Raw genomic sequence first — 25537 nt, 5'->3', positions numbered from 1 at the left:
TCCGTTTTAAGGCCGTTACTCTGGTCTACATTTATAAACAAATCTTTTAAAAGGCGTCAGATTTTTTGCCTTAGATTAAAGAATAACTTCATGTTTACATAGTTGAGTCATAGGGGATTTCTCAACAGGTGCTTGCTGCCATTCTGATCATTTCAGCTTTTAAAGTCACTGGTCGTTGACCAAAAAAATAAATAAAAATTAAATAAAAATTCTCGCAAAAGCAAACTTGAATCTGGAAACGGCAAAGGACCAAACAACAAAACATTATATTGGCTAAAATATATTTTATTTCATGTTACAGAATAAAACCAACATGATTTAAGGATATCCTGTAGGTTTAAATTCAATTTTCAAAAGATGAAAACATAATCATAACACCCTCTTTACACACATGGCTACAAACATAAATTCAAACCCTCATAGGCAAAAAAGTACTTAATGTTGCATTGTGCATTGCTTAAGAGCACGCTGGTAGTGCCCTTAAGCAGCAGCAGTGTGCCCATTTATTTACCAAGTTAGAGGTGAGCACATGTTCATGTCTACACCTGAAACAGTTAGTCAAATACCTCTAAAAGCAATAAAGAGATGAGAGGCACATCAGTACTGTTTGATGGTTAAAGGAAGGCTGGCAGAGATACCTGCACACCAAAGCAACCTATGCTACAGCCACAAAAACTTCCACGGGCTGACATCAATGCAGAAAGTATCAAGACAGATATCCCTAAATAAATTGACATTTTTTCGCATTGATCTCAGCCTGTGGACCTTTTTGTGGCTGTCCAGCCCAGTCGCATTGGTGTGCAGGTATCTCCACTGCCACCCTTTCTTGGTTGTCCATTGTACCAACGCACCCAAGATAAACTTTTTTGTTGCCCAAGTAGGTGCAGTTTAACAGCAGCCCTAAGACTTTGCACTATTAAAAGAAGACATACTAGAATCCACACTGGTAAGGAAGGTATCTGGTGTTGCTGGGATTTGTAACAACCTGTTACATGTGACTAAAGCAAGTTTGATTTCTGATGAATTAGCTTCATTATTGTTGAGTGGATCTTTGTCCATTTAGGGCTGCAGGACATCAAACGGTTTTCTTCGGCAACCCATCAGATCCAAGCAGATGCTGAGTGTGATCCTCCACAACACGAGGGCCTGGTCCAGCCTTGAACACAAAACAAGAAATGATCATGACATCAAACAACAGATTCATCCTGGGTGTCTGTGTGGTAACATTTAAAAATGCTATTTTAAAGCTTGTTCTAATAAAGGCTAATAAAGTGCCGTTTAATAAAAGTCTTTAGTGTAAAAACAGTAAGACAGAGGAACTACTGTGCATCATAATATGTGCCACAATTTCCAATCGAAGTAGTGCAACACAATGTTTCGTAAAAGCATGCTAAAAGGAAATGTGGACATAAATTTGAATGTGTCTCGCAATCTGACAATTCATGTATCCCATCTTTCTACTATATGTTTTGCAGCCTTAAGATAGACACAAAGTAAAATGAATAAAAAAAACTGATAAAAGTGATTTTCTGTCGCTGTTTAAAGTGAACTGATAAAACAACTGAGCTACAGAGTGATCACATCTATCTGTATGTGTTTACCTTGGTACTAATAATGTAGCTTATGCCCTTTGGCATGGGCTCTAGACCAATAGCCTGTTTCAACTCCTCAGAAAGAGCAGCATGGTTGACAGGAAGACCCTTGAAAAACCTGCAGAGAAGGAAGAGACATTCACTGACTAATTTCAAAGAGGCTGAATGCAAACACACCTTAATAAAATGCTTATTTGGAGTCAAAAAACACCCATGTATCATTGACTGTTTATGTATATGTATCATATTTTTAGATAAAGTTATTAATTTGTATGTCAGTCAGGAGTCAGCTGTCAGGATTGCTCCCTCAAGCTAAGTAAGTTTGGTGACTGTCAACTCACTGTCCTCCGTTGGTCTCAGGGGGGAAGAAATGTTGAACCGCCTGAACAAACTCAGGAACGTGCTGCTGTAGAGTGAAGATAACAGCGTTGGGTCCTGCATCAAATGTGTAGGCCAACTAGAGGGGAACAAACAGAATGTGACAGTCACATGAAGAGTTTGAAAACTACCTCGCAAGTTTCACATCTTCATTACATCATCTCAGAAATTCAGCTGCATGAACTGAGAGAAATGTTTCACACAAGAAAAAAAGAGCGTGCACTCAATGATACAAAAGTGAGGACGTTACAGTTATACATAATGCATGAAGTACATGATCATAAGACATACACACCGCCACAGACAAATGATCTGAAGAACTTTTAAAATATGTGGTATACATGTTTTGGCTCCATTAACTATAAATGATATAATGCATAACTGATATTTTCGACAATTGTATCACCTTCAAAGCAGCCACATTTCCATTCATCACTTCATTACGCAGAGAAATTAACCCAGTGTGCAAGAGTTAAGGGGATTTAGTGGCATCTAGTGGTGAGGACTGCAGATTGCAACCAGCTGAAACTTCTCCCGCTTAGAATTTATTCAGTGTTCATTGTTGAGGAGGTTTTTACTGGGAGCTTAATTATCCGCAGGGATCTCTTCCTCTTTAAAACAAAGAGACCAGGAGCCGTATTCACAAACATTCTGAGAACACTCTCAGAGAGCTCCAAACAAAACGTTTTATTAAGGAGTCCTAGCATAGGATGATATAGGAAAGTTCTCAGAGCAACTCTGAGCAAGGAAGGGACAAAACCTTTTACCTTTGCAAGGAGGTGTGGTTGAACATGTTGCTAGGTATGATGCATTCTGTTAACAGATATGATTGGGTGTCACAGACACGTCTTTTTGTGAGCCTGCAAGGTTTGGACACCCAGTGGAAATCAACTGCTGACTGTAAAAGTGTTGTCATTGTTAGTGTGATCACTCTGCTAATGGAAGGTTGAGACAAACCCAAGTCATCACTGCTGCACTGTTGCATTTTTCCAGTTTTCAAAACATCTTAGAAATGTGATCATTTTATTTCTGGTGTTATAGTGTTAAATGGGAAATGTGTGCATATCCCTAGTGAGATCAACCACACATATTCCTGCACGATCTAATCTGTAGCGTTTCATTTACTCACTGTCATTCAGCATTTGGAGAATATTTCTCCGACCTCTTTGTGTTTTCACCATTTTCTCCTCTGATTAAAAAAACTCTTAAGCCTCTTAAAAGTCCTCCTCCCTGCTCCTAACAGTTTTTCGGCTTAGGAGCTCGAAAATGTCACTATTCTGAGATATTTCTTAGAAGTTTGTCACTAAGAGCAACTCTTCATACTAGGAAGCTTTGAGAATACACCCCATGTGATTAAAACTGGTAAAAAACAACAACTACTGAATAAACCGGTTTCACATTACAAATCAATGCTTCTATTGTGCTGTTTGGCTTGTCACAGATGGGCCAGTAGCCCAACACCTGCTAATGTGTGCTCAGTTTTTTTCTCTGATAACTAAATGTGTGTTCACTGTAATTTTGATATAGATCCTTTTAGCGGAAGTTCCTCTCCAAAACAAATGAACCAGGTGATTTAAACCAGTGAAAACATTGAATTAAGACGTTTTACGTAAAAAAGAAATCATGTTTTTCTTGTCACAGAGGGGCTGCTAATTACGGTGGCCAACACAAAACACAAATGGTCCTATCTAAAGCCAGTGTTTGGTTTGTCCATTCTGGGCTACTGTAGAAACATGGGGGTGCAATATGGTGGACTCTGCGGACGAGGACCTGCTCCCTGTGTAGATATATATGAATAATTCTAAGGTAACTAAAACACAATAATCCTTATTTTAAGGAAATTATACAATAAAGAAAACATTCTTATTATATTATATTTAATTTCTTCCAATATATATCCCCCTAAATCTGACACACTGGACCTTTAATGTTGCATAATAATGCATTAACAAAAGGTAAACTCACAGCTGTCCAACACAATATACCAAGATGATTACTACATAGATATTGTTGCTCACCCTAGTCTCCCCGTAGTGTCTGTTATACCGATGCACCAAATTGATAACCTGTTGAGACACACTGTTGAGGTAGAAGATAGGAGGGTATGTGTCAAGGCAGGTTGCATGGAACTGGTTACTGTCCTTCATGGTCAGTTCAGCAAATGCAGCAAAGTCCTTTCTTCGCACTGCTTCAATCATCTGTGTCATCCGGCCTGGGACGACAGACTCGGCCCGGTGCTACACACACAGAAAAGATTGACCTTCTTGTGAGTGACAATAAGTTCGCTTTAAACACATCTCATTTCCACTTTTAACAGTGTTAATAGTCATGTTAGTACATTGAAAAATGTAAATTAAAGCAAGTGAACATAGTACCTTTAAGAGGCAGCTTGTTTGTACACTGGTTTGCATCCCAGAGGTGCTGCCCACTGGCTTCCTCTCAGCACTGGCCTGTGAAAAAGTGAATTAATTACACGTGATATAACTTTTTACTATTTTCAGTTAAAGCGTGCAGTTTGTGCACTAGTCAACACAGTTGCTCAACATGTTTCGCAAGACTGTCATTTATAGAAGGAGGAAATTAGGTATGTGACCTTCACAATAGAGAACAAATGTGCCAAGACATATCTGACTCATATCATTATTTCAGTCGCTCTCACAAACACTCAAATTGACCTACCACAAGTACAAGGATTCTGAGCTCAGGCCAATGAGTCTCTGGCTCCACCTGCTGGGCTAGACTGTCCTTTCCATCGTCTTTCTGTCCCATGATCCATTGGACAAACCCTCCATACATACTTCGGCACGCGCTGCCCGATCCCTGCCGTGCAATCCCAGACAGCTCCCCCTCTACGCCAAAAACCCGGGCCAGAGTGTAAACTGCAACACAGTGATGAAAGAGGGGTAAGAGCAAAGGAGACTGAGAAAAATGAAGATGTAATAAATATGAGAAAGACATGGAATACTGAAGAATGGGCACACACAGGCAGCATAAGATAGTTTGAACTGTTTCTGTTCTATGCTGAAATGCAGCTGTTGAGCTCTCGATAAAATTAATACTCTATTGTCATTAGTGAAGTGCTCACACTCACCGAGACAAGCGAATCCAGCTGCTGAAGAGGCGAGCCCGGCAGCAGTGGGGAAGTTGTTTACGGAGCAGATGTGAACTTTGTGAGACAAACAAGTCGAATCCAAAGCGGGGTCCCCATCATTACGTCTCTTCCTTGCTAGTCGTCGTACTAAATTCAGAACGCAGGAAAATGACACAATGGCCTGCACTCTCTAACTCTCAGTTTTTCTCATTTCCAGGCTTTTTAAGGGGAACAAAACAGACAAGACTCACTCTCTCTCAGACAGGATTGTAGTCTTGGATGGGTTATGTCCTCCTCTTTGCCGTTGAGCCATATTCGATCTTCCTGAAATGATCTGCTGGTTGCAACTGTTGTGGTTGTTTTCAGCTTAAAAGAAGGAAGAAGAAAAGTCAGATCTATATCAGATTTAACACCTTTGCTTCAAGATTTAAACATTATACATAACAAAATTTATGCTGATCATCATCCAAGGCAATATTCAACACGGAGGTCAATATTTTACATAATCAGTCATGTATTTATACTTTCTTGCAATGTTTCCATTGTATTTTTCAAAATGCTGACATGACTTTTTAATGCAAGCTCTGCTACAAAGTTTGTCACAGTTTTACCACACTGTGTACATAATGCTTGAAATAGCACGAGTACATATAAATGTTTCAAGAGTGACCAGCCAAGCTTAAACTACCAGTTAACACAAAAATGCTATGAGTGGCATATTTACATTAGCCTCTTTCTTCTCTTATTTTATTTGGAGTCTTTACATGATGAGAGGAATACAAAGCCACTCAGGGCAGCAGCTCTGGGCAGGAGTATTAACACTGGCACACTGATGAAGCTCAAAGCCTGTTTTCCAACAGAACACAGACACATTCATAGTCAGATTGATGACAATGCTGTGTACATAAATACCTGGTCTTGATGCAATGTGACGCTCAACGAGGAGTTGATGGGTAGAATTAAGTCTTCATTTCTCTTCCCCCCTGAAAAGGAAGATTCATAGGTGCATGACTGAGGTGTTGTCAGACCGATACAATTAAACAGTACGAATATGCTCAACTCTAAAGCCACCCTTTAATGTCCAATATTCAGTGAGACATGATACAAAAGTCACCATATAACAAACAACAGTGGAGCTACATCCATTTTCAAATGTATACATGTCATTCCTATGGTATAAGGCGGTCTAAAAGTATTAGTGAACACAAACAAGTCTCTCCAAAATCCAAAACTTGAGAGGTAAAACTCAAATATTCAGTGTCATAGGGTATAAAGTGTGGAGCTGCTCCATAGACAATGAATGGTGAGAGGTGTCCTAGATGACACTGAGAGCACCCTGGGGAGTGTTCTGAGTATATGGGTACATTTTCTGTTTCAGGAAAGCTCATTTGGGTATAAAAAAGAAAACAAACCCTCTGTGTGTCTACAAAATTAAATTCCCATTCATTGTCTGTGGAGAAGCTCCACACTTTATACCCTATGACATCACAAGTTTGAGACTTACTTCTCTGGTTTCTGGCTTTGAGAGAGATTAGTTCACAAATACTGACTGAACTTTCCTCTGCCACAGAAATAATATATTGGTATTTTCAATTTAGGTAGTGGTCCCCTTTAAGACATGACATAGTTACCTTTGCATCCTAAAGCTACAAACCAAACGTTACTACACGAGGATAAGTCAAGAAAGATACTTACAGTACTTGATCACAGCTATATTTACCGGAGCGGTGCATGTAACTATGTTTGGCTTGTCCATATTGTCCCCTGGTACAGCTGAATGTGAGCCTGTGTATGTTTTGATCGTCTATACCCGAGTATTGACAGTCTATACCCGAGTATTGACAGGCTATACCTGGGTATAGACATTTACTTCTAGTGGTTAGCAGCTACAGTTTAGCCAACCTTACTACAGCTTTTCCTCGGTGTCTCCCGATTGGCTGGTGTTGAACATGTGACAAACACCGCGACCAATCAGAGCCGAGCTATTTTGATGAGGCAGTCGGAATAGCCAATGAGGGATCATCTGACCACGCTCGTGCGAAATGGGGCAAGGACAGAGACCATCCCACAGGCTCAGTCAGGGTTTATTGAAATATATTCTATTAATTATAAAATAATTAGAAAATGCATGTAACTGATAGTTCTGATGCATAAAAAAATAAATAAATAAATAAACTCACTGTAAATGTTGTAATTGTATAGCAAAAGCTGGAATAAAAAAAGTACAAAAAATAAATAGTGTGCCACACTGTAATGCTCAAGTAGTGTAGCAACTTAAGTGGAATTTTAAGGTAATTATACTTTAGTGTTTCCATTTTGTACTACTTTTTAATTGAACTCACAAAATTTCAGAGGCAAATTGTACACAAATTTAGATAATAATTAGTCACTTTTACCTTTACGTAAGTAAACTTTTTAAATGCAGGGCTTTTGTCGTGGACCGTTTTTTACACTTTAGTAAAACCCCTTCCACTAATGGGAATAAAGTAAGTTATTGGAGCATTAGATGTCTCTTCTCTTCCACTTGGCAATGCAGGAACAGAAAGGTCAAAGCAGTGATGAACATTAATAAAAGTATCACTAAACTGTAGTGTTTGTATAAATGTATGCTGACTGTAAAGTCATGCTTACTGTAGCTAACTAATTCAAGGCAATGCAACTGTTATAAAACATATTTCCTTTGGTTATTCAACTGTGGCTTATAAACTTTATCGATAATGATAAATAACGTAACAATTAAATCACATTTCTCAGTCACGCTTTTTTTATTTTAAAAGTAGTTGGATACATTTGGCATTTGTTAATTCTTGGAATCCAAAATTTTAAATGCTTGATTTAGCAAAAAGAGTCAACCACCAATAAAGAAACAGTATGTCAGCTTTTTCTATGGTAATGAGGATACTGTGTGATGCAGCTGCAACATTCTTCTGTTCTTGTGTTGAGCATGGTCACAACTGTGTTAACTGTGTGCCTTGATCCAAAGAACACAGTCTGTGTGAAAACCCAAAATGTAAACCTTTAAAAAGGGAGTTGAACACTTCAGAGATGGTTCATCAGAAAAACAAACTTTTGAATTTAAGGCTTTTTAATGTTTTTTATGTAAACCTTCAAGATACATGTCCGCAAAAAGAAATAATCCAAGTGCACCATCCAGAGCGAATGGGATGCTGGCCCTAAATAGAAAACAATGTATTGTATTCACAGAAGTCTAGATTCATCTAGCTTTTTTCTGATTGAGGAACGGAAGCCAAACATGGTGGGAAAAAAAAGTAACTACTGAAAGAGACTAGAGGAGTCAAACAGTGTCATGAGCTGTCAGGGGTACAACACAAGCAGAGCAAATTTGTAGCAATTTGATTGAAAAGAGAGCGCAAAAGAACACCTTGTTTGAAACCGTGTGTATTCTACCCCCCACCACTTATGCCACAATGTAAACTCCGCTTTGTTTTTCCCTCTTGGTAATGTAGTTTCCAGAGACACACAGAAGCAAGTGTGGCATCCCAGGATTCTGCTAACAGGTCAAAGATAGTATCAGAGTCCCAGAAATGCATATCCTCTCCTGATTTCTTGGCTTGTCCCAGGGCTCCCGTTTAAAATTAGTAATCATCATCATCTGAGTCCATCACCCTCCGTCTGTTGAACTGACAAGAACAGAGCACAAATGATTTAAGACGGATGTGTGACTGATAATGAATCAAACACAGGTGACATTTCAGTGCAACTTACTGTGACAGTTGTTTTCTTCTCTGTTTGCTGACTGACTTTTTCTAGAATCTCGATCAGGCCTGACTCCGTAATCTGACAAAAGAGAAAATCCATTCATTGCACTGCTGGCATGACGAGGAATATCAACAATATCAGAGCTTCAAGCATTAGGAGGTGTTTTTCTTACCTTTCCTGGTAACTTTCCAAAACGAACCATCTGAATGAGATAGTTTTCAACTGCATTGGCCTTCTCCGGTTTTACCAAAGCAAGATTGCTTACTGAAAAACAGTAAAAATATTTAACCACCTTGTGTTCACGATTGAGTGGCGTTTATAGGTCTACACTACAACCTATTCATCACACAAAACAGTTTCAAACTCAGAGGTAGGAGCCTTAAGTTTTTTAAAATGGAAGGCTGTATGACACTCTTCTTAGACTGAATATAAATCTCTGATAAGAGTTAATAAGAGTGTTGTGATGATTCTGATTTCACAATTTTTTACATTACAGTTGTTCACCAATTTATAGTATGCCAAATAAAAAAAATATTTTTAATATCTTTTGGTTTTACAAGAGCATGATTTATTTCCAAGGGATTCCTTTCAACAGACTTAACAATAAATCTGAGAGCACACTTACATCTGGCACGGGCAGACTGGTCCAGAACTTGAGCCAATATAGAGTTCCTCATTTCTGTTTCTCTGTGAATAACAAGTAACAATGATACCACATCAGCACAACCTACAACTATTTGGATCTAGGACTGAGACCAGTAAAAGGGAAACCGAAAAATACATTTATCAAACTCTCAAGCCATCAAAAGATTACACTGATAGGTTCTTATTACACAATGAGTTCGTAATGTTGTTTTCAAATATACTGTGGCTCTCTAACAGTAATTATCTCACAATATTTTGGAAAAAATTCAGTGAACAGATGTCTGATAAGTCTGCTTAACTGAGCTATACAGAAACTGACTGTGAGAGTACAAATTAATCACTATATCTGTATACTGAATTGGCATACTTACCTTTGTTTGGCCTCCTCTGCTTGCTGCTGATTATTTGAAGAATCCTGGAAGAATATATGAGACAGCACCATCACATATAGGTTGTATTTCTTATTCTTCTTATTCATACCAGCCCAATATTCCCACAACTTTGGTAATGGCCTCACAAACAACTTTAATAACTGTCAAAATATATTTCCCCATGCTGCTTGGTTATTTATTAAAACTGAGCTTTTTTTTAAAGCAAAGTTTCACCTTTCAAAGTGGAACAAAATATTTGGCTAAAGATCTGACATTTGATTAAAGACCAGAATCTACAATGTACCAGTATCAAGATAATACTCATCATAAAAACCAGGTCTGTATGGTTCAAGACAATGAGCGCAGTTGGAGCCAAGTGACACATGTATAGTTAAAAAAATAACATCACCAGGATCCATCCACTTTGCATCAGAAAGTTCATTAGCAATCATGTCTATAACGATGTACAAGAATTAGCTATATATCTTGATGGGTATCGTAATTTGCAGTATTGTTTTTCTTGTTTTACATTTTAATCTGTTTATGTTTACACCTTGAACCAAGTGAAACAACCTTTCAATTTTATGATGTGATTTATTTAGGTGTCCAGGAAACCTTGTACATTACCTGTCTGTCTTATCTGCTTTCTAAAAAAATGTTTACCAATTCTTCATATTATTTGAATTTCTGTTTTTTACTCCCTATTTTTAGATATTACTTTAGTCACACATTGAATGTCTGTCCCCATCTTGGTAGATGGTGGATTGTTGGCGACTGTCACTGAATGGGACATTCTAAATTTGAAAAATAAACTTCAGCACTCTCTGGAGGGCAAATTATGTAGCCAGGACACTGTTTCAAAATTACCTTAAATACATCTTTAGCCTTTCTGTACTGTAATGTTTTGTTATTTATCTGGCAAAAATTACACAGATACAATTTATCTTTGAGTAGTTACAAGCTTTCTAAGTATTCGCCCAGCCCATTTATCAGTTGGGCTCTATGTAAGATTCACTGTGTTCGGTCAGCTTAAACCTGACAGCATTAACTAAAATCTGCATTTTAAATCTGCATTTTAATTATTCATACAGGATGCCACCACATCATGGCTGTTATAATTAAAATACAGGCCTATATTTATTACAGTCATAAAACAAAGTTGTTACCTTTTACTGTTTATTAATGTTTCAGTATATTATGTGGCTAGTAAAGATACACTTACGTTAATGAAACTGTCCTACCACTCCAACTAAGCTCACCAGTTGACTGTATTCTTCTATACTTGTCCAGAAACATTCTTCATTCTTCTTCTTCTCACCCTCCTATTGTGTTCAGCTCTAATTAGACAAAATTACAAGTTTTCTCTGTTTCTTAGGGTTTAACTTTTGTATACCTGTGTGTTCCCTGTCATTGACTACAATTACTGTATAAAAGTTCAGAAAATGCCCATTCAACATTGTTTAAGTCATGCTCATGACAGATGGAACTTTTCTGGCAGCTACAGTAGATAACTTTTTTGAGGCCTTGCAAACAATCGTTTCTGTGGCAGCACAATAACCAAGTGATATACCATATGTAAGACTCTTCACCATATCTGTCATCATGACAATAGTGAGGAGGAGGCAGGGCAGATCAGGAAATTGACAATAAAGATACATTTAGAAGAAAAAGTGTCAATAACTGTAGAATACTGTTATTGTTGGTATTCCGACAATAATTCTGTAATACAGTAACGTTTTTATAGTTTTGGGCTTTCGTCCTTGCTTTACTAATAAAATCACACAAAAGATAATTTAAGAGATATTTTGTGTCCATGTTAAGCTTTGATGCAAAGTAGTCTGATAAATAGTACAATGTGTTTCATCTGAGTATTTGTATAATCAATATGAAGTAATAGATTATGTTTTGTTTTATAGCTAAAAAACAAGCTGATTAGGTCAATGCACCCATACATGCCATAAATATCAAATATAAGTTCAAACTTGTTATGCTCACAATAACTTAAATTGACTAAAGATCTGACACAACATTAGGTGATAACGTTACAGTATGTATTATTAAGGATGTGTGATCAGCTATAATGGGACGGCCATTTTAAACTGGGAACACTTAATTTTGATTGATGATTAATTTATATTAAATAGACACAGCAGAAGGGTTAACATAGGTTCATTCTTTATAACTCGTTGCTCAGTGTTGCTTAGCTAACACTATCATTGTCAGAGGGGTGTGCGCTGTCTTGTCGATACCAAGCTAGCAGTGTCAGTGAGATGATGCTGGTCACTGTGATTTATAACCCACTACTGAGTTTATTACAGCTAGCGTTGCTCTCATACGTTGGCTGTGTATATCCCCCGAGTTACAGTTAAATGAGTTGAGTTGTGGTGACTGGTTTAGCCACACTAACGTTAGCTAACTTTAGCAGCACCATTATTGAACTCAGCATCTCCTTATAAGGCGGGCGCAAACACGCTTCCGTGCTCGTGTTTTGTCCTTACCCCGTGCTTTGCCTGAAGCTCCGCCATCCTTTGCTGCCTAATTGCTTCTAATTCGTCGTCCGCCATGGTTTACAACAGTATCGTGGACCTAGAAGGCTGAGAAGTGTTGAGGTAACGTAATAAAATGTACCCTAAACTCCCATCAGAGGTAAGGCCCTACCTAGTCCAGGGGAGTGTAATCAACATCCGATCCAACACTCAGGGTGAAGCAATCGAGCACAGATTCAAGGATCGCATATGAAAAGGAGCTTGTGAGAGTAGGAATACTGGACAGATTTACGGATTTGTGGCAATGTTTAAAATAAATTTAATAAATGATTTATAGTATTATAGACCGATTTATTTTAATAACATTATTTTAATAGTATTGTGAGACACAGTAATGTTGTTATGGATGAAGATGGCTCAAGTGCAACATGAATTGGCAGGGCTTTTAAACTCTTCTTTATGAGAAGAGTGTATAGACTTTACTAAATGGTATTTATACATAATGCAAATTTTAGTCAATTTAATGTAGTATAAAATAAAGATACTAAAAAGGGCAAGCAGATTTTCTAAACCTTTATTAAACCAGGAGAGTTCCATTGATATCAAGAGTCTCTTTTTGGGGGGATACTTTGCCAAGACAGGCAGCAAATAAAACATAGTTACAGACAGAAAACACAAATAACACAAAAATAGACAAAATGAAAAGGAAGTAAGGCAAAAGGAACTCACATCTCAGAGAAGTTTAAGAGTTCGTTTTGTAATCAGGTAAATTAAAACCATTAACATCATGAATCTTGAATCTTGAACATCATAGAATTGACCCCTAGTTGTTATTCTGCATTTTAAAGCATTTAACAAGATTGATGCTTTAAATTGCAAGTCATCCTTCAACATTTTCCATGCCAATGGTGCAGAATACATCAATTTACTTTTTCCAATTTCCTTATGGGCATTTGAAACAGAGAGAAAAATGAAGTCTTGAGAGTGCAAAGAGTATTGTCCGACGCTTTTCTGTGTGATAAAGACACATAAGTAGTATGGGAGCAGGCCGGGAATTCTTTAATATATGACAGTGTACCAATGACAGAGCATGGGTGGCCAGAGCAGATGATCATCCTACCTGAGAGTGGGCCTATATCCACAGTTTGGAGTCAGAGCTTTACAATGGTGATGGACCTCTCTGATGGAGTCTCTTTATAGATCAAAAGAAAAACACAACTTATTTTGAAAATAAAAATCCAATTTTAGCCTAGCACTTTCACCAGGTACTGTACATATAGCTTAAAACATAATCATCAATCAAAATACCCAGATATGTATAACAGATAACAACCTCTATTTCACTTCCCTCATGAGTGACCACTGATCCATATGGATCTTGACATCAAACAAAAGAAACATTGGACAAAAAAAACACTTTATTTAATAGGTTCATTAAGAAATTGCATGTCATGATAACTGTTTTAAATCGGTTAAATATTATGGTAGCATAATAACAATGTATATGAGTAATATGGTTTGTTTAATTACAAAAAAATATATTGATTAGAACATCTTTATTCAAATGGAGGCATCATTCAGATGGAGCATTGTGTGTTGTCAGCAGTTGTGACTGTTTGGCTGGTGCTGGTATAAATATTCTTGGTGGTGCTGCCTCTGCCTGTGATGTGTATGACAGCTGATAGATGGAGGTAGCCTCAGGATGGTCATCACACTCGACCCCTAGCTCCCTCTGTATGTACTATAAGAGAAACGACTCAGGAGCAGAGGGACATGGTACTTTTGGCCGGGGTCATTAATAGTGAAGACAATCTGCAACAGAACACCAAACATGAGAGAGGTCAACAATTAAAAGTAAGCATCACATGCATACGACTGGTTAAATGAGGATATAAATTCACAGATCTAGATGCGAAACTACAGTTACGCCACAAGCAAGCGAAGCAGCATTTGACATGCCAACACAACATTTCCTCACCTCAACATATGGGTAAAAGCAGGTCTCTCCCATATTCTTCCAGTACTGACCAGTCTCAAAACGCATTTTATACACACCAGAAGTAAACAATTGTTTTGTGATGAGTCCTGGGCAGCGTCCGTCAGCATTAGTTGCCCTGTAGAGACAAAATGTGATTGGAGAGAGTTGTCCAGTTGTAATATCTGAGATTTTCCTGTGATCATACTTTGTGACTATGTGTGTGGTATTTTATGGCTGTTGCCCTCAGGTCTTTACCCAGCAGTTATCAAACTCCAGGCATTATTGGAGGGGTCTTGTCGGTACAGACAGATGGCAATGTTCGAGCCAGGGACGCCCATCGCAGTGTTCAGCACATGGGTGGTCAGAGGACTAGGTGAGCCTGCCATTGCTGTGATCTACAGAGCAAGGAAGTCAGACTTTAAATGGATCTGTTTAAATCTAGAGAAATCACATTAGAGTCCAGCATTGAAACACAAATACTTCTCTGACAACTGGCAAAAACATACAGGCCTATGTTGCTTTTATTTTCCTTAAAGCAACATTGAGTTCACTGTATTTTGAATTATCTTTGGCGGTTTATTCCAAACTGACAAGATAACGCCTTTGACACCCATCTTAAATGTGCAGAGGACAGCTTTATTAAAGTTTTTAGACAATGACCATGTCAAAAACTAAATTCAAATTTGCCCTACAGGAGTATTTGGCTGTGTGCATGAATTTTAAAACTGATTTCTGATTCCCTTCCCAACTTTCAACGCCCTTGCGCAGACCACGCCCATCTTTGAACTCAGCCTTCAGTATGATCTTGACTACACACCTGTAAATTTTCCTGAGCCAGGGATGTAAAAACTGGGGTGCCGAAGGCCTCTTTTCTAATTCTTACTTCCGGCTCCCTTGTCAGACCATGGCTATCTTCAAATTCAGTCTTCATTTTGATCTCAATAACACACCTGTCAAGTTTTGTGACTCCATTGTGCATGATTGCAATGTTATTGTGATGACAAAATCTGTCCACAGACAGACAGCTGGCAAAATATTCAAAATGGCTTCTGTGGTGGGTACAACTGTCACCAGGACCCCATTTTGCCATGATGAGACACAATACCAGCTCCTGCTACCTTGCTGTGGCTCGTAAATGTCAAATTGTAAGTTGTGATTTATTAAGTAAAAATTCTCAAGATAGTTGAATAAAAGGACATATCAAGACCTCTGTAGATACAGTACAGGGTGCTAAAATCTAACTAATAAATAGAAACCCTGGATATAATATTTTACACACAAGTATTAAATCAGATGTTTTTATGTTTATTTCAGTGATCAAACATGATAAATATATGATGCTCCATCACTTAACATTTGGACTGTTGAATAAAAAATCTTCTGTTGTTTTATATACCTTTAAGTTTTGTGCTTACCTTGTATTCAGGCACAATCTGACCCTTGAGTTGCTGCAGCCTGTACGCACTCATGTGCACTGATGAATCAAATCCAAAGTGAGCCAGCAGTTATAACCAAAAAAGAGAGAGCAATTTTATGGTTTATTAAACAGATCAGGATTTTCGTCTCATTGTCCTCATGCAGTCCTGCAACCTGCCCTATTCAGAATGAGATTAAGTACACGTGCTTATCGTTTTGTCAACAGAAGACCGGTTGTGCAAGAGCTCCGTTTGTCATATTCTGCTTTCAGCACTTTGAACTCAGTGGAAATGGATGATGATTTAACTGGACGGAGCGTAAACCAGCCTGATTCTCTGGGGGTTCATGGCTGGAGGAATACTTAGACTTGCTGGACACAGAACAGGCAGCCTGCCCAATAAAAGACTTAGATAAGGGCCTGGAAGACCACTGGGACTCTCCTCCAGGGCTAACTTGCTCTCAGTTGTGAGGCCTTGTTTAAAAGGATGTATGAGATTTAATGTATGTTGCAAGTTCTGGGTGTCAGCCTTGCACCCTCGACCCCCCACCCTGCTGGGTTATTTGTGTTAAAAAATAGTGGCAATGGATGATCAAATGGACTGCTCTGAGGACGTGACACATGCAGCCATGCAGAATTAACAGAATTATAAGGTAAACATTTTTTTTCTGACGCTTGTGTGTTTGACTGCTGGGTTACTGAACTCTAAAAACAAAACCCACAACTTCCTGCTGGAATTCCACAGGTTAATGTGATACCTCCTCTCACCCTCCGATCTCTTTGTTCAATTTAATATTATATGAATATGGAGCTAAATGTTGGCAACAAGCACAGCTCTGTTAACACATTAAACCATGGTGACTATTCCAACAGATAATCTACTGGATTTCCTCTTTGAAATCGCTGCAGTGATTTCCTGTAATTCACATGGTTTTGAGTTGCCTAAAGTGCATTGCCGATCATATTATGAGGACAAATGATACAAACTTTGAGCATGACAGAAATATGATCTGGCATTTAGGCAATACTCCATAGCGATAACCTTGTGCTACAATGACACTGAAGTCATTATTTATAGCTTTTCCTCTTAGATAAAGAAAAGTCTGTGATGTGAACTATAGGACAGTGCTGTGATAAATATTCTGAACAGAAGGTCCATTTACTGAGCTGTCCCCAGAGCTTTCTACCATAACACATGGACTTTATCAGCAGACTGAACTTGCTCAGGTTAAAATGGTTTGTCATCTGTAAATAAACTGATCTCAGCGATAAACACTGATTATTCCAAACTACACTTCCTGATATTATTTGACAGTTTAAATGGTTTTCTAGTTTGTTTGTTTTTAAATGTTCTATCATGTCTTGTTTTCACTTTTAATTTAACCTCAGGGCAGCACAGTGGTTAGCACTGTTAGCACAGGTGGCAAGAGGGTTCCTGGTTCAATCCCAGGAGGGAGCCTTTCTGTGCAGAGTGTGCATGTTCTCCCCTGTGTCAGCGTGGGTTTTCTCCGAGCACTCTGGCTTCCTCCCACAGTCCAAAGACATGCAGATTGGGCATAGGTTAATTGGTGACTCTAAATTGGCCCCCACAACCCTCAAGAAAATGGACCATTTGGCCACTTAAACTCTGCACTCTGTTTGCTCTCATTTTATGCTACACCAAAATATTGTTGCATAAAGGTTAACATAATATATATTGGTATGATATGGCCATATCTCCATATGGCCTCAGTATCTTGGTTATTAACTCCATTAATGTGTCTCTTCCTCTCTCATTTGTCTTTCTCACGCCAAGATGACGTTTCAGCAAAACAGCTTGTGGTGGCGAGAGGCTGCAGGTGTAAATGTTTTTGTGAAACACAGCTGATTTTGTTTCAGTGTAGTGAGTCAGCAAGATACCATATGTTGTTGAAGAGAGAACATATTGGGAGGACTGTTCTAAACTCCTTTCTTTCAAAAAAAAGACCGTCTACAGAAAGTGTATCTCTTGATTTGTTTTCAGCCTGGCTGCCATGTTGTTGTCACAGGAGTTTGGCGTCACATCAGCGATGGACAACTTTCTCTGGGTGGAAACTGCTGCAGTCTGAGTTTGGGCAGTGTTGATGGTATCATCTTGAACCAGGCACGCAGCAGCCCTCAAAGCAAGATACACAGTATGAATAATAATGTGAGCAATTTTGCCTGAGGGTCAGACTGACCTTTGGTCAAACCATCCATGCACTGAGGAGAAGAGATGCTGGCGAGTCAAAGAGATCTGTGATTGGTGATATTTACCATTACCAGCTTTCCTCTGTTCAGGATGGTCTTAATTATTGTATGCTGTATACACTTTGGATTAGTTGCACACTTAGCAGTCCAGTTTTGAAGCAGTACTTTTAACATTTTATGATTCCAAATTGATCAGTTTCTCTCTCACCTTTGTCTTCCATGTCTATCTTGGTCTCTAAGAATAAAAACACACTCCCATGCTGTATTTATACTCAATATGAAAATACTTTTACTACTGTGACAATGAGTATTTCCACTTGGCTTATCTTAAGAATGCAAACAAAAACATGTAACACCATAGGAATAACATCGTTTTCTTAAAAAAAAAAAATGTGAGAAGTCCTAAATCAAGATTAAAATCAGACAGTTCAACAATTACAGTAAAGTTTACAATAATACACAATATTACACACTGACCTGGGCCTTTGCATGTCTCACAAGTGCCAAATACATGGGGGAAGAGAGCTGTAACATTCTTGTAATAGATATGAAGTAGAGTCACACTCAGAGACAGAGCAGAAAACAACCAGTTTATCTCCTGATGATCAGTGTGATTATTCAGTTTCTTAAGAATTACTGCAATTTACAGTACTTTGACTAGCTAAACTGTGTTTAGAAGTATAAAATAAAGACAAAAAGTGAGTCAGGCGTCAACAAAGAGCCCTGCTGAAAGATCATATTTGAGAGTTTACACATTTCTTTTGTTGTCACAAGTCAAAATACTTTGAGATCCACAGAGGGAACTTTCATTTTACAGTACATATACACAATATTCAACTTATTCTGAAAATAATAAATCTTAAGTAGGCTGTTTGCATGGTTTACATTATCTAATTAAAGATGTGAGAGTTTTGTTCTGGGGAGAAACTGGTGAAACAGCAGAAACATGGTGCAGAACCCACTGACTACACATAGATTATTACTGTATGTACAGTGTGATAGTGGCATGTGCTGCCTGTTTTAGAAAAAGGCTTTTAATGTGGATGAGATAAAGTGGTAAGCTCCTTACACAGTGTTTTAATCAGAGAACCCTTTTGTCTCATTTGGATTAATACTGAAATATTGGCATTGGTGCAAACTCTCATATCATATAATAGGAATGCCTACTTAGGGCGGATTATAAAAAGTTAAATTCACCTCCGTGCTTCCAGTTGTTCGTTATAATTACTCTGTCTGTCACTCCTTTAGTCTGACAAATTCTTCTCAATCAGATGTGTGTGTACCTGGTGTATATAAGTCACTTGTGTTTCAGTTTGACTTAGAAGTATGGTCACAGAAAAGAAGCTGCTGTGATACACTTAAATGTAATATGTTATCTGATATGTACACCCTGTTGGAGGGGAGTTGAGCCACTGATATGAGAGTTGGCTTGACGGTTGTTGTTCTTTTCCTCCATGTTTGGCACTTAATCCATGTCTTCTACGTCTTCTCTTGTTCCTCCCTCATATTTCCTCTTCGGGGTCAGAGCTGTGGTTGCTCATCTGTGACAGACAGACAGACAGACAGACAGACAGACAGACAGACAAAGATAGAACAGTGATAGCTTAAACAAAGAGGTATTTCATTCAGCTGCAAGCTCACAATGACTAAGTAAAATTTAATGGTGCAGGTATGGATTGATTTCACGGTAGTGGAGTCTCAGTAGTTGTCACGTCCACTCACCTCACAGGACAGAATCTGGTTGAAACTTGTCTGTGCAATTTTTTTTAACTCAAACTTTACTTTAAAGTTTTTAAAGTAATTGTAATTAATTTAAAATTCAAATCTAATCTCGAAAATTTGTTGAATTTCTGAGTGAGTTTTCTTGTGTATTATTATTGTTGTAAATTAATATATTTTTATCCACTAAATGGGGCCCTAACAGACACACAGCTTAAATAAACAGTGTAAGATTTATTGGGATTTAGTGGCATTTTGTGCTGAGGATTCTAAATTGCAACCAACTAAAACGTCACCAGGTTAGTTTTCCATCAGCGTTCATTGTTCAGGAGGTTTTTACAAGAAGCTGAATAACAAGCAGAGGTCTCCTTTCCTCTAAAACAAATGGACGTGATTAAAACCGATAAAAACACTGAATAAAACAGTGTCATGTAACAAATCGGTGTTTCTCTGACAATGTTTGGCACGTTGCAGTGACTTCTAACACAGCACCTGCTAATGTGTGCTCACCTTAACTCTCTGATAACCTAAGATCCAGACATTCAGGAGGTTTTGTTCCCTCCAAAATAAACAGACATGGGGATTTGAACTGGTAAAAAAATGAATATAGTGCGTCGAAAAGGGTCAGTTGTGGTGGTACAGGCATCTGATCAGGATGCCTCCTGGGCGCCTCCCGCTGGAGGTGTTTTAGGCACATCTCACTGGTAGGAGGCCCCAGGGCAGACCCAGAACACGCAGGGATTACATATCTCATCTGTCCTGGAAACACCTTGGGGAGCAGCTGGAAAGTGCTGCTGGGGAGAGGAACGTCTGGGGTGCTTTGCTTGGCCTGCTGCCCCCGCAACTTGGCCCCAGATAAGTATATGGATGGATGCATTTTGACTTTTGTAATGAGTCTCATTAACACAATCAGAAACCAGCATCATGCAATATGACCAAGAGGGACGGCCCTTGCTGATACACTTTTTAGTCATTCCTGAACAAGTGCACTGCACACAGACTTCAGGCCCACTTACCGTGTGGTTGTCATCATCAGGCTCCCTCAGGTCAGGGTCCTCCCTGTGGATTCGATGGCGGGAGCTGGGTGGAGAGAGGGAGGAGAGGGAGTGCTCGGGGCTGCTGGCAGACAGAGCGTACGGTGAGCCAGCTGGACTGTCCTCTCTCAGGGGAGACCCTATGAAACAGGAATAAACAGAGCCATACATGGAGTTTAGGTGTGGAGTTTACTGCAGGTCCTGTTTCCTGTGGAGTGTTAGGAAAATACATGTTTTCTGTGGGTCAGAGACAAAAACGTCTGTGTGCATCCCACTGACTTTGTACCAGATGACAGGCAGAAAGCAAGAGTGGGAGTGACAGGATGAAGGACAGATGAGGAGATAGTGAGGGGGAAGCGAGAGACAGCAGAGCTGAATAGTGAGGGACAGGGGAATCAAGTAGAGCCAGAGATAAATTAATATGAAGATGAGAGCTATCAATCGCCCAAGGTCATTCAAAGTAGACAGAACACACACACACTTCCCTGAACGTGTGCACCTACAGTTGCAGTAGCCACAGGACACATTCTCTTTTTAGCACACGGCCTATCTGTACATTCATCCTGATGCTATGATAATGGCTTCTAGGTTCAAGGTTAAAGTTTGTTTTTACAAGAACATGTTTGTCTAGCAGTGACTAAGGACACAGGGCTCAGGGGAGGGTGGGCTGCACCAAATGAATGGTGTAAACTCTGTTTCAGTTTATGATCAGTTTAATTAAAATTCCAGTAAAACCCAATTTCCTCAGGAAGGATAATAAAGCTTTGTCCTGTTCCCTCCTAGGGGCTGTTGCACTTGCTGGCAGGCGTAGTCACTGTATTGTGATCACATGTCCACATGAGGGCAGCAGCAGCTCTTCCCTCCGTACACACCGCTCTGCTGTTGTTCTCAGTCCTTGATATTCGTCTGTTTTCTGAAGCTTCATCAGTCAGTTCCTTCAACCACCCTGTTTGTTCAGCATGTATCATAATTTGCTCACAGCCATAAATCCAGACACCCGCACCCCCAGCTAATATCGGCCGTGATTCAACTTTTTAAAAAATTCCTGACTGAAGGGAAATAATTGATTTGTCAGGTAAAACAGGAGTGGCTCTGGTGGTGCAGTGCATTCCCATCCCCCAGTTTCCTCCTGCGGCACAGATCCTGAATCATTTTGATTGGGGTTGTGACTGGTGGAGCTAATCAAGCAGAAATCTGAAAGTGGCATATCGCCAGAGGCCGCCTTAAGATGTTTTTGATGTGCGAATAGATTATCTATCATTCCATCTCGCACCTACCTGCCTCCACTGTCTTTGTGAATGAGTGTCTCACCTTTGTGGTCATTCCTCTGTGTGTCCATCCTGTCAAGACTGTCAAGCAGCCCATCGATCTGTGTCTTTATCAGAGTCAGCTCCTTTTTAATCACCTGCAACTCCTCCATGCCCACTGCAGGAACGACCAGAGTGAGAACGAAAAGGACATTAGGAAATTACACAACCTGAAAATCTCTTTAGGGAGAGCTTTAAAGGAATGGTTGGACATATTGGGAGATATTTGCTTTCCATGAGTGGCTGTTAGCTTCCTTAACTCCCAGCAGGAAAGCAAATATGCAGATTTCTCAAACTGTCTATTACTTAAATAAAATGCAACTATGACAGAAGAAAAGTGCATGCACAGTAAACTATTTGGTGTCGTTTTAGATCTCATGAACGACTTGTTTTTCTGATTTGCCATTCAGCTGTGGTTTGAATGCAGCTAATTTTCTCCGCTGCATCGTTTCTCTCATCAAAGTAGCATCACAGAAAAAGAGGTTAAAACTCTTGACTGAACTTCAATACCCAGAAATTGTGTGCTGTGACTTCAGTATACTACACACAGCCTATTTTGTCTGTGGCTGCTTCATACTGAAAGGATGAGAAGCAAAAGCTCTATTGATCCAAGCTTTATACTCATCATTTCATTTTTCATTCCCCTTACCAGAGTTTTAGACAAATGATAGGCTATAAATCTGCAGTATCTAATGCCACCTTTTTTGGCGTCCATTCATATTACTCACACTTGGCTGTGGTTGAACTAGTGGAGTGGGCTCTGGAGCTTTTGGAGTGGGTTCTGTCTCGACTGCGTCTGTGCCCAGTGGAGTAGGAGGAGGAACGGGGTCGCTTGGCCAGACTTGGTCCCAGCGGCAGAGGAGACAGGGACGCCGGCACACGCTGATAGTCATACACCCTGGAAATTCAGCAGACACGATTTTAGAACAACTCATCTTTAACTGTGTGTGTGTGCAGCGGGTTTGATGAATTTGTGGGAAGGTGTGTGGTGATTTCATGCAATCTAAGTGTTTGTCTGAAATCATGATGAAAGAGAGCTCGCTCACAAGTGGATGGAGTTTCTCATTTAAATCAAAATTTGCCAGTTTTAGTCTCTATTTTACTTAAGTGCAGCTGCTTGTGTTTAGGCAGCACTTCAATTTGGGAACTTCGGCTCAGGTTCAATGATAAAGAAATGGTATTCTACAACAATATGTTCATATGTCTTATAATAATAAGGCATCATAAAAAGTATTATGTTGCTGTCAGTATTGAAACCCAGCCCCAGCTCAAACAAGCGAGTGATACAAGCTGAAAAAAGGAGATATTAAAGCAAAGATGTGACAATGAAGAAAATCATCTGTTCAAGCATCTCATAGATAAATATGGATATTTATATTCCATGTTCCTTTGTCTTTTACTTTCTATCTCTGTTTCTGTCTCTCTTCCGCTGGCGTTGCCTCCTCCCTGTGGACAGCTTCATGTCTCTATCTGTCACTAAATGTAATTGGTTCTGTCAGGGCCAATCAATAGCTCTCTGCCAGGCTAGTAGTGCTGGTGACAGGGGGTGTATCACAGTCAAACTCTATAGTGCTTACTGAAAGCACACTGTGTGTTTGTGCATGTGTGCCTGTGTATGTTTAAATGGAATCAGAGGTGATGTTGTGAAAGTGACCTCACATTTGACCTCAGCACTCACGGACTCAATGTCCAAGTGAAACACAGCTACAGGCTCGAAGCCAACCAACCAGCGAAGAGCAAAGCTGCAGGAAGTGTGGGAAGAAGGCCAATCAAATCTATGAATGATTATACTAATGTTTATACTTAACTGTAGCAGCTGTTACGGCAGCACCAGATTGAGAGAGAGATTTGGCTCAAAAAAACAACCAATAAGTATAGCCAGGGTTTCTTTCAGGGACAACTGGGCCTATAATTATTTGTTAAAGGTATATTATGCATGATTTTCCAAGAAAAGAATGTACAGATGCAGCCACCTAGAATTTCCCACTGCTCCGTGATGGGGCCCGGGTAGGACCTTGGGGATCCCTGCTTGGATCTTGCTGGGTCCTCGGCCAGTCCGTGACTGGAATGAGATCCCCAGCGATGACATAGTGAACACAGGGCTGTCTTGTAACGCCCCTACGCATCATGTGTGGAAACCAGTTGCAATGGTTTAGGCCTATCTGCGCACCCAGGGGAGCAGTGATATAGAAGCTGAAGCAGTTTACTGCGTCTGAAATTGGCTGAGAAATCAGCTGATCTTATCATGTTTGATGTCTTTTAAGGGAGTGTTATTCACACACAGAGCATACTTTTAGTGATTATTATCATATCATGATCATATCATGTTGATCAGGTCATGAATATGCTATGCTTAAGTGTTTTGTAAAACCCTGATACAGATTGTTTTTATGCATGAAAGACAAGCTGTAGAGAGATGGATGATGAAATTATTGAATGTGCCACCTTCTATTCTGGCCATGAAATCTCAAAGAGATGTGTTATTCAGCAGGAGTGCATAAAAGTGAATGATATACAGTAAGAAATTACCGTGTGTGTGACACTCATTTGAGCAGTAGACTTTATCTCCCAATATAACAGGCTGGGACAAACTGACACAGTGTTTTTTATACAAGGAAAAAATAACTAAGTATGAAGTTTACAACGTTTTGTCATAGACAGTGTCTCACACAGTTTATAAACTTTCCTCATAACTCAACAACTCACAAAATGAAGGGACTTTTAGTACATAGAATAGACTTATACAAAAGTAGCCCCTCTCAATCATCACTTATGACCCACTAGAAGTATGTGGTGGTGCATTTATCTGCAGAGACTCTGCCCTCTGCTTGTACTTTCTTCCTATTTTGCTGTGTTTGGGACATTCCTGGGCACAGACTTTATTAAAGGTAATGACCAGGTGCCAGACCGCCTGACGACAAATCCAATAGGAAGCTACCAAAATTGAAGACACAGCGCCCAAAAAACCCCTGCAAATATAGCAAGGTGAAATGCCAGGTGGAGTGAATCTGGGGTCGGCTTTCACTTTCACTTTAGCTGGCAATACTGTTCAAACATTAGCTGACAAATCCTGCATAATATAACACTAAACATTAATTAATTGACATTCACATGAAGTTTTTTCAGTACTTCTCAGCTGTTAATAATAATTTCTTGTATAATTAATCAATGAATGTGGCCTACAGCTATGTAGGTTAAATTAACCACTTTAAAGATAATGAATTACTTTGACTTTTTGCTAAAATTGACTCTTGCATGTTGTGAGATGACGAGCTTCCTAGCTACTGTGGCTAGCAGTAGGGACAGTGTTTGCATTAGGTCTGATGGCACTGACTGAAACACAAAGAAAGAACAGCCTCTTGTATGTGCAATGTCTTATGTCTCCCGACGACCACGTTCAAAAACGTTATGACAAATGTTACTGTCTACGGCAGGAAGGAAAAAACATTCAAGACCTTTGCAAATTAAATCTCTGACCTTTTTATGAGGGAAATGAATTAAGTATTTTTCAGACCTGCAGATGAAACAATTTAGATCTTGATCTAGTCGCAGACTCTGGATCGAGGGCAGTCTCAGCACAGCCTAAGTGGTTAC

At 39.3% G+C, this 25537-nt stretch overlaps 4 protein-coding genes across 6 annotated transcripts in view; all 4 read right to left on the bottom strand.

The window, feature by feature from the left end:
* Positions 1–264: 264 nt before the first annotated feature.
* On the bottom strand, positions 265–6964 carry mvda (mevalonate (diphospho) decarboxylase a). 3 transcript variants are annotated; one of them, XR_007570068.1, is made up of 11 exons: positions 6757–6964; positions 5974–6044; positions 5313–5427; positions 5062–5208; positions 4650–4849; positions 4346–4420; positions 3989–4207; positions 1934–2049; positions 1602–1710; positions 815–1156; positions 265–638 (listed from the first exon to the last, which is right to left on the bottom strand). XR_007570068.1 is itself a non-coding variant. In XM_050045881.1 (10 exons), the coding sequence occupies exons 1-10, from the start codon at positions 6815–6817 to the stop codon at positions 1076–1078; spliced, it is 1194 nt and encodes a 397-aa protein (XP_049901838.1). In that variant the 5' UTR covers positions 6818–6964; the 3' UTR covers positions 265–1075. The 3 variants fall into 3 exon arrangements, 1 of the variants encoding a protein (XP_049901838.1); XR_007570069.1 differs by having other exon boundaries at positions 821–1156; XM_050045881.1 differs by having other exon boundaries at positions 265–1156.
* An 838-nt stretch (positions 6965–7802) lies between these two features.
* Positions 7803–12494, bottom strand: pdcd5 (programmed cell death 5). Its single transcript, XM_050051418.1, has 6 exons — positions 12296–12494; positions 9798–9841; positions 9407–9468; positions 8954–9045; positions 8788–8859; positions 7803–8702 (listed from the first exon to the last, which is right to left on the bottom strand). Exons 1-6 carry the CDS (start codon positions 12359–12361, stop codon positions 8658–8660), a joined length of 381 nt encoding a protein of 126 aa, XP_049907375.1. The 5' UTR covers positions 12362–12494; the 3' UTR covers positions 7803–8657.
* A 347-nt stretch (positions 12495–12841) lies between these two features.
* Positions 12842–15867, bottom strand: LOC126392785 (5-hydroxyisourate hydrolase-like). Its single transcript, XM_050048401.1, has 4 exons — positions 15677–15867; positions 14517–14656; positions 14262–14397; positions 12842–14095 (listed from the first exon to the last, which is right to left on the bottom strand). Exons 1-4 carry the CDS (start codon positions 15728–15730, stop codon positions 14006–14008), a joined length of 420 nt encoding a protein of 139 aa, XP_049904358.1. The 5' UTR covers positions 15731–15867; the 3' UTR covers positions 12842–14005.
* Positions 15868–18170: 2303 nt separating this feature from the next.
* Positions 18171–25537, bottom strand: part of si:dkey-234i14.2 (heterogeneous nuclear ribonucleoprotein C) — a 50460-nt gene continuing 43093 nt past the window's right edge. The window contains exons 4-7 of the mRNA XM_050048389.1: positions 22672–22841; positions 21948–22061; positions 20619–20776; positions 18171–19424 (exon numbers count right to left, since the gene is read on the bottom strand). Of these exons, the coding sequence (XP_049904346.1) occupies positions 19386–19424; positions 20619–20776; positions 21948–22061; positions 22672–22841 (481 nt within the window). The 3' untranslated portion in view covers positions 18171–19385. The remainder of the gene's footprint in view (positions 19425–20618; positions 20777–21947; positions 22062–22671; positions 22842–25537) is intronic.

The sequence above is a fragment of the Epinephelus moara genome, chromosome 1, assembly GCF_006386435.1.
Source record: "Epinephelus moara isolate mb chromosome 1, YSFRI_EMoa_1.0, whole genome shotgun sequence".
In the NCBI taxonomy this organism is placed as follows: domain Eukaryota; kingdom Metazoa; phylum Chordata; class Actinopteri; order Perciformes; family Serranidae; genus Epinephelus; species Epinephelus moara.
This window is presented reverse-complemented; position numbering and strand designations above follow the sequence as displayed.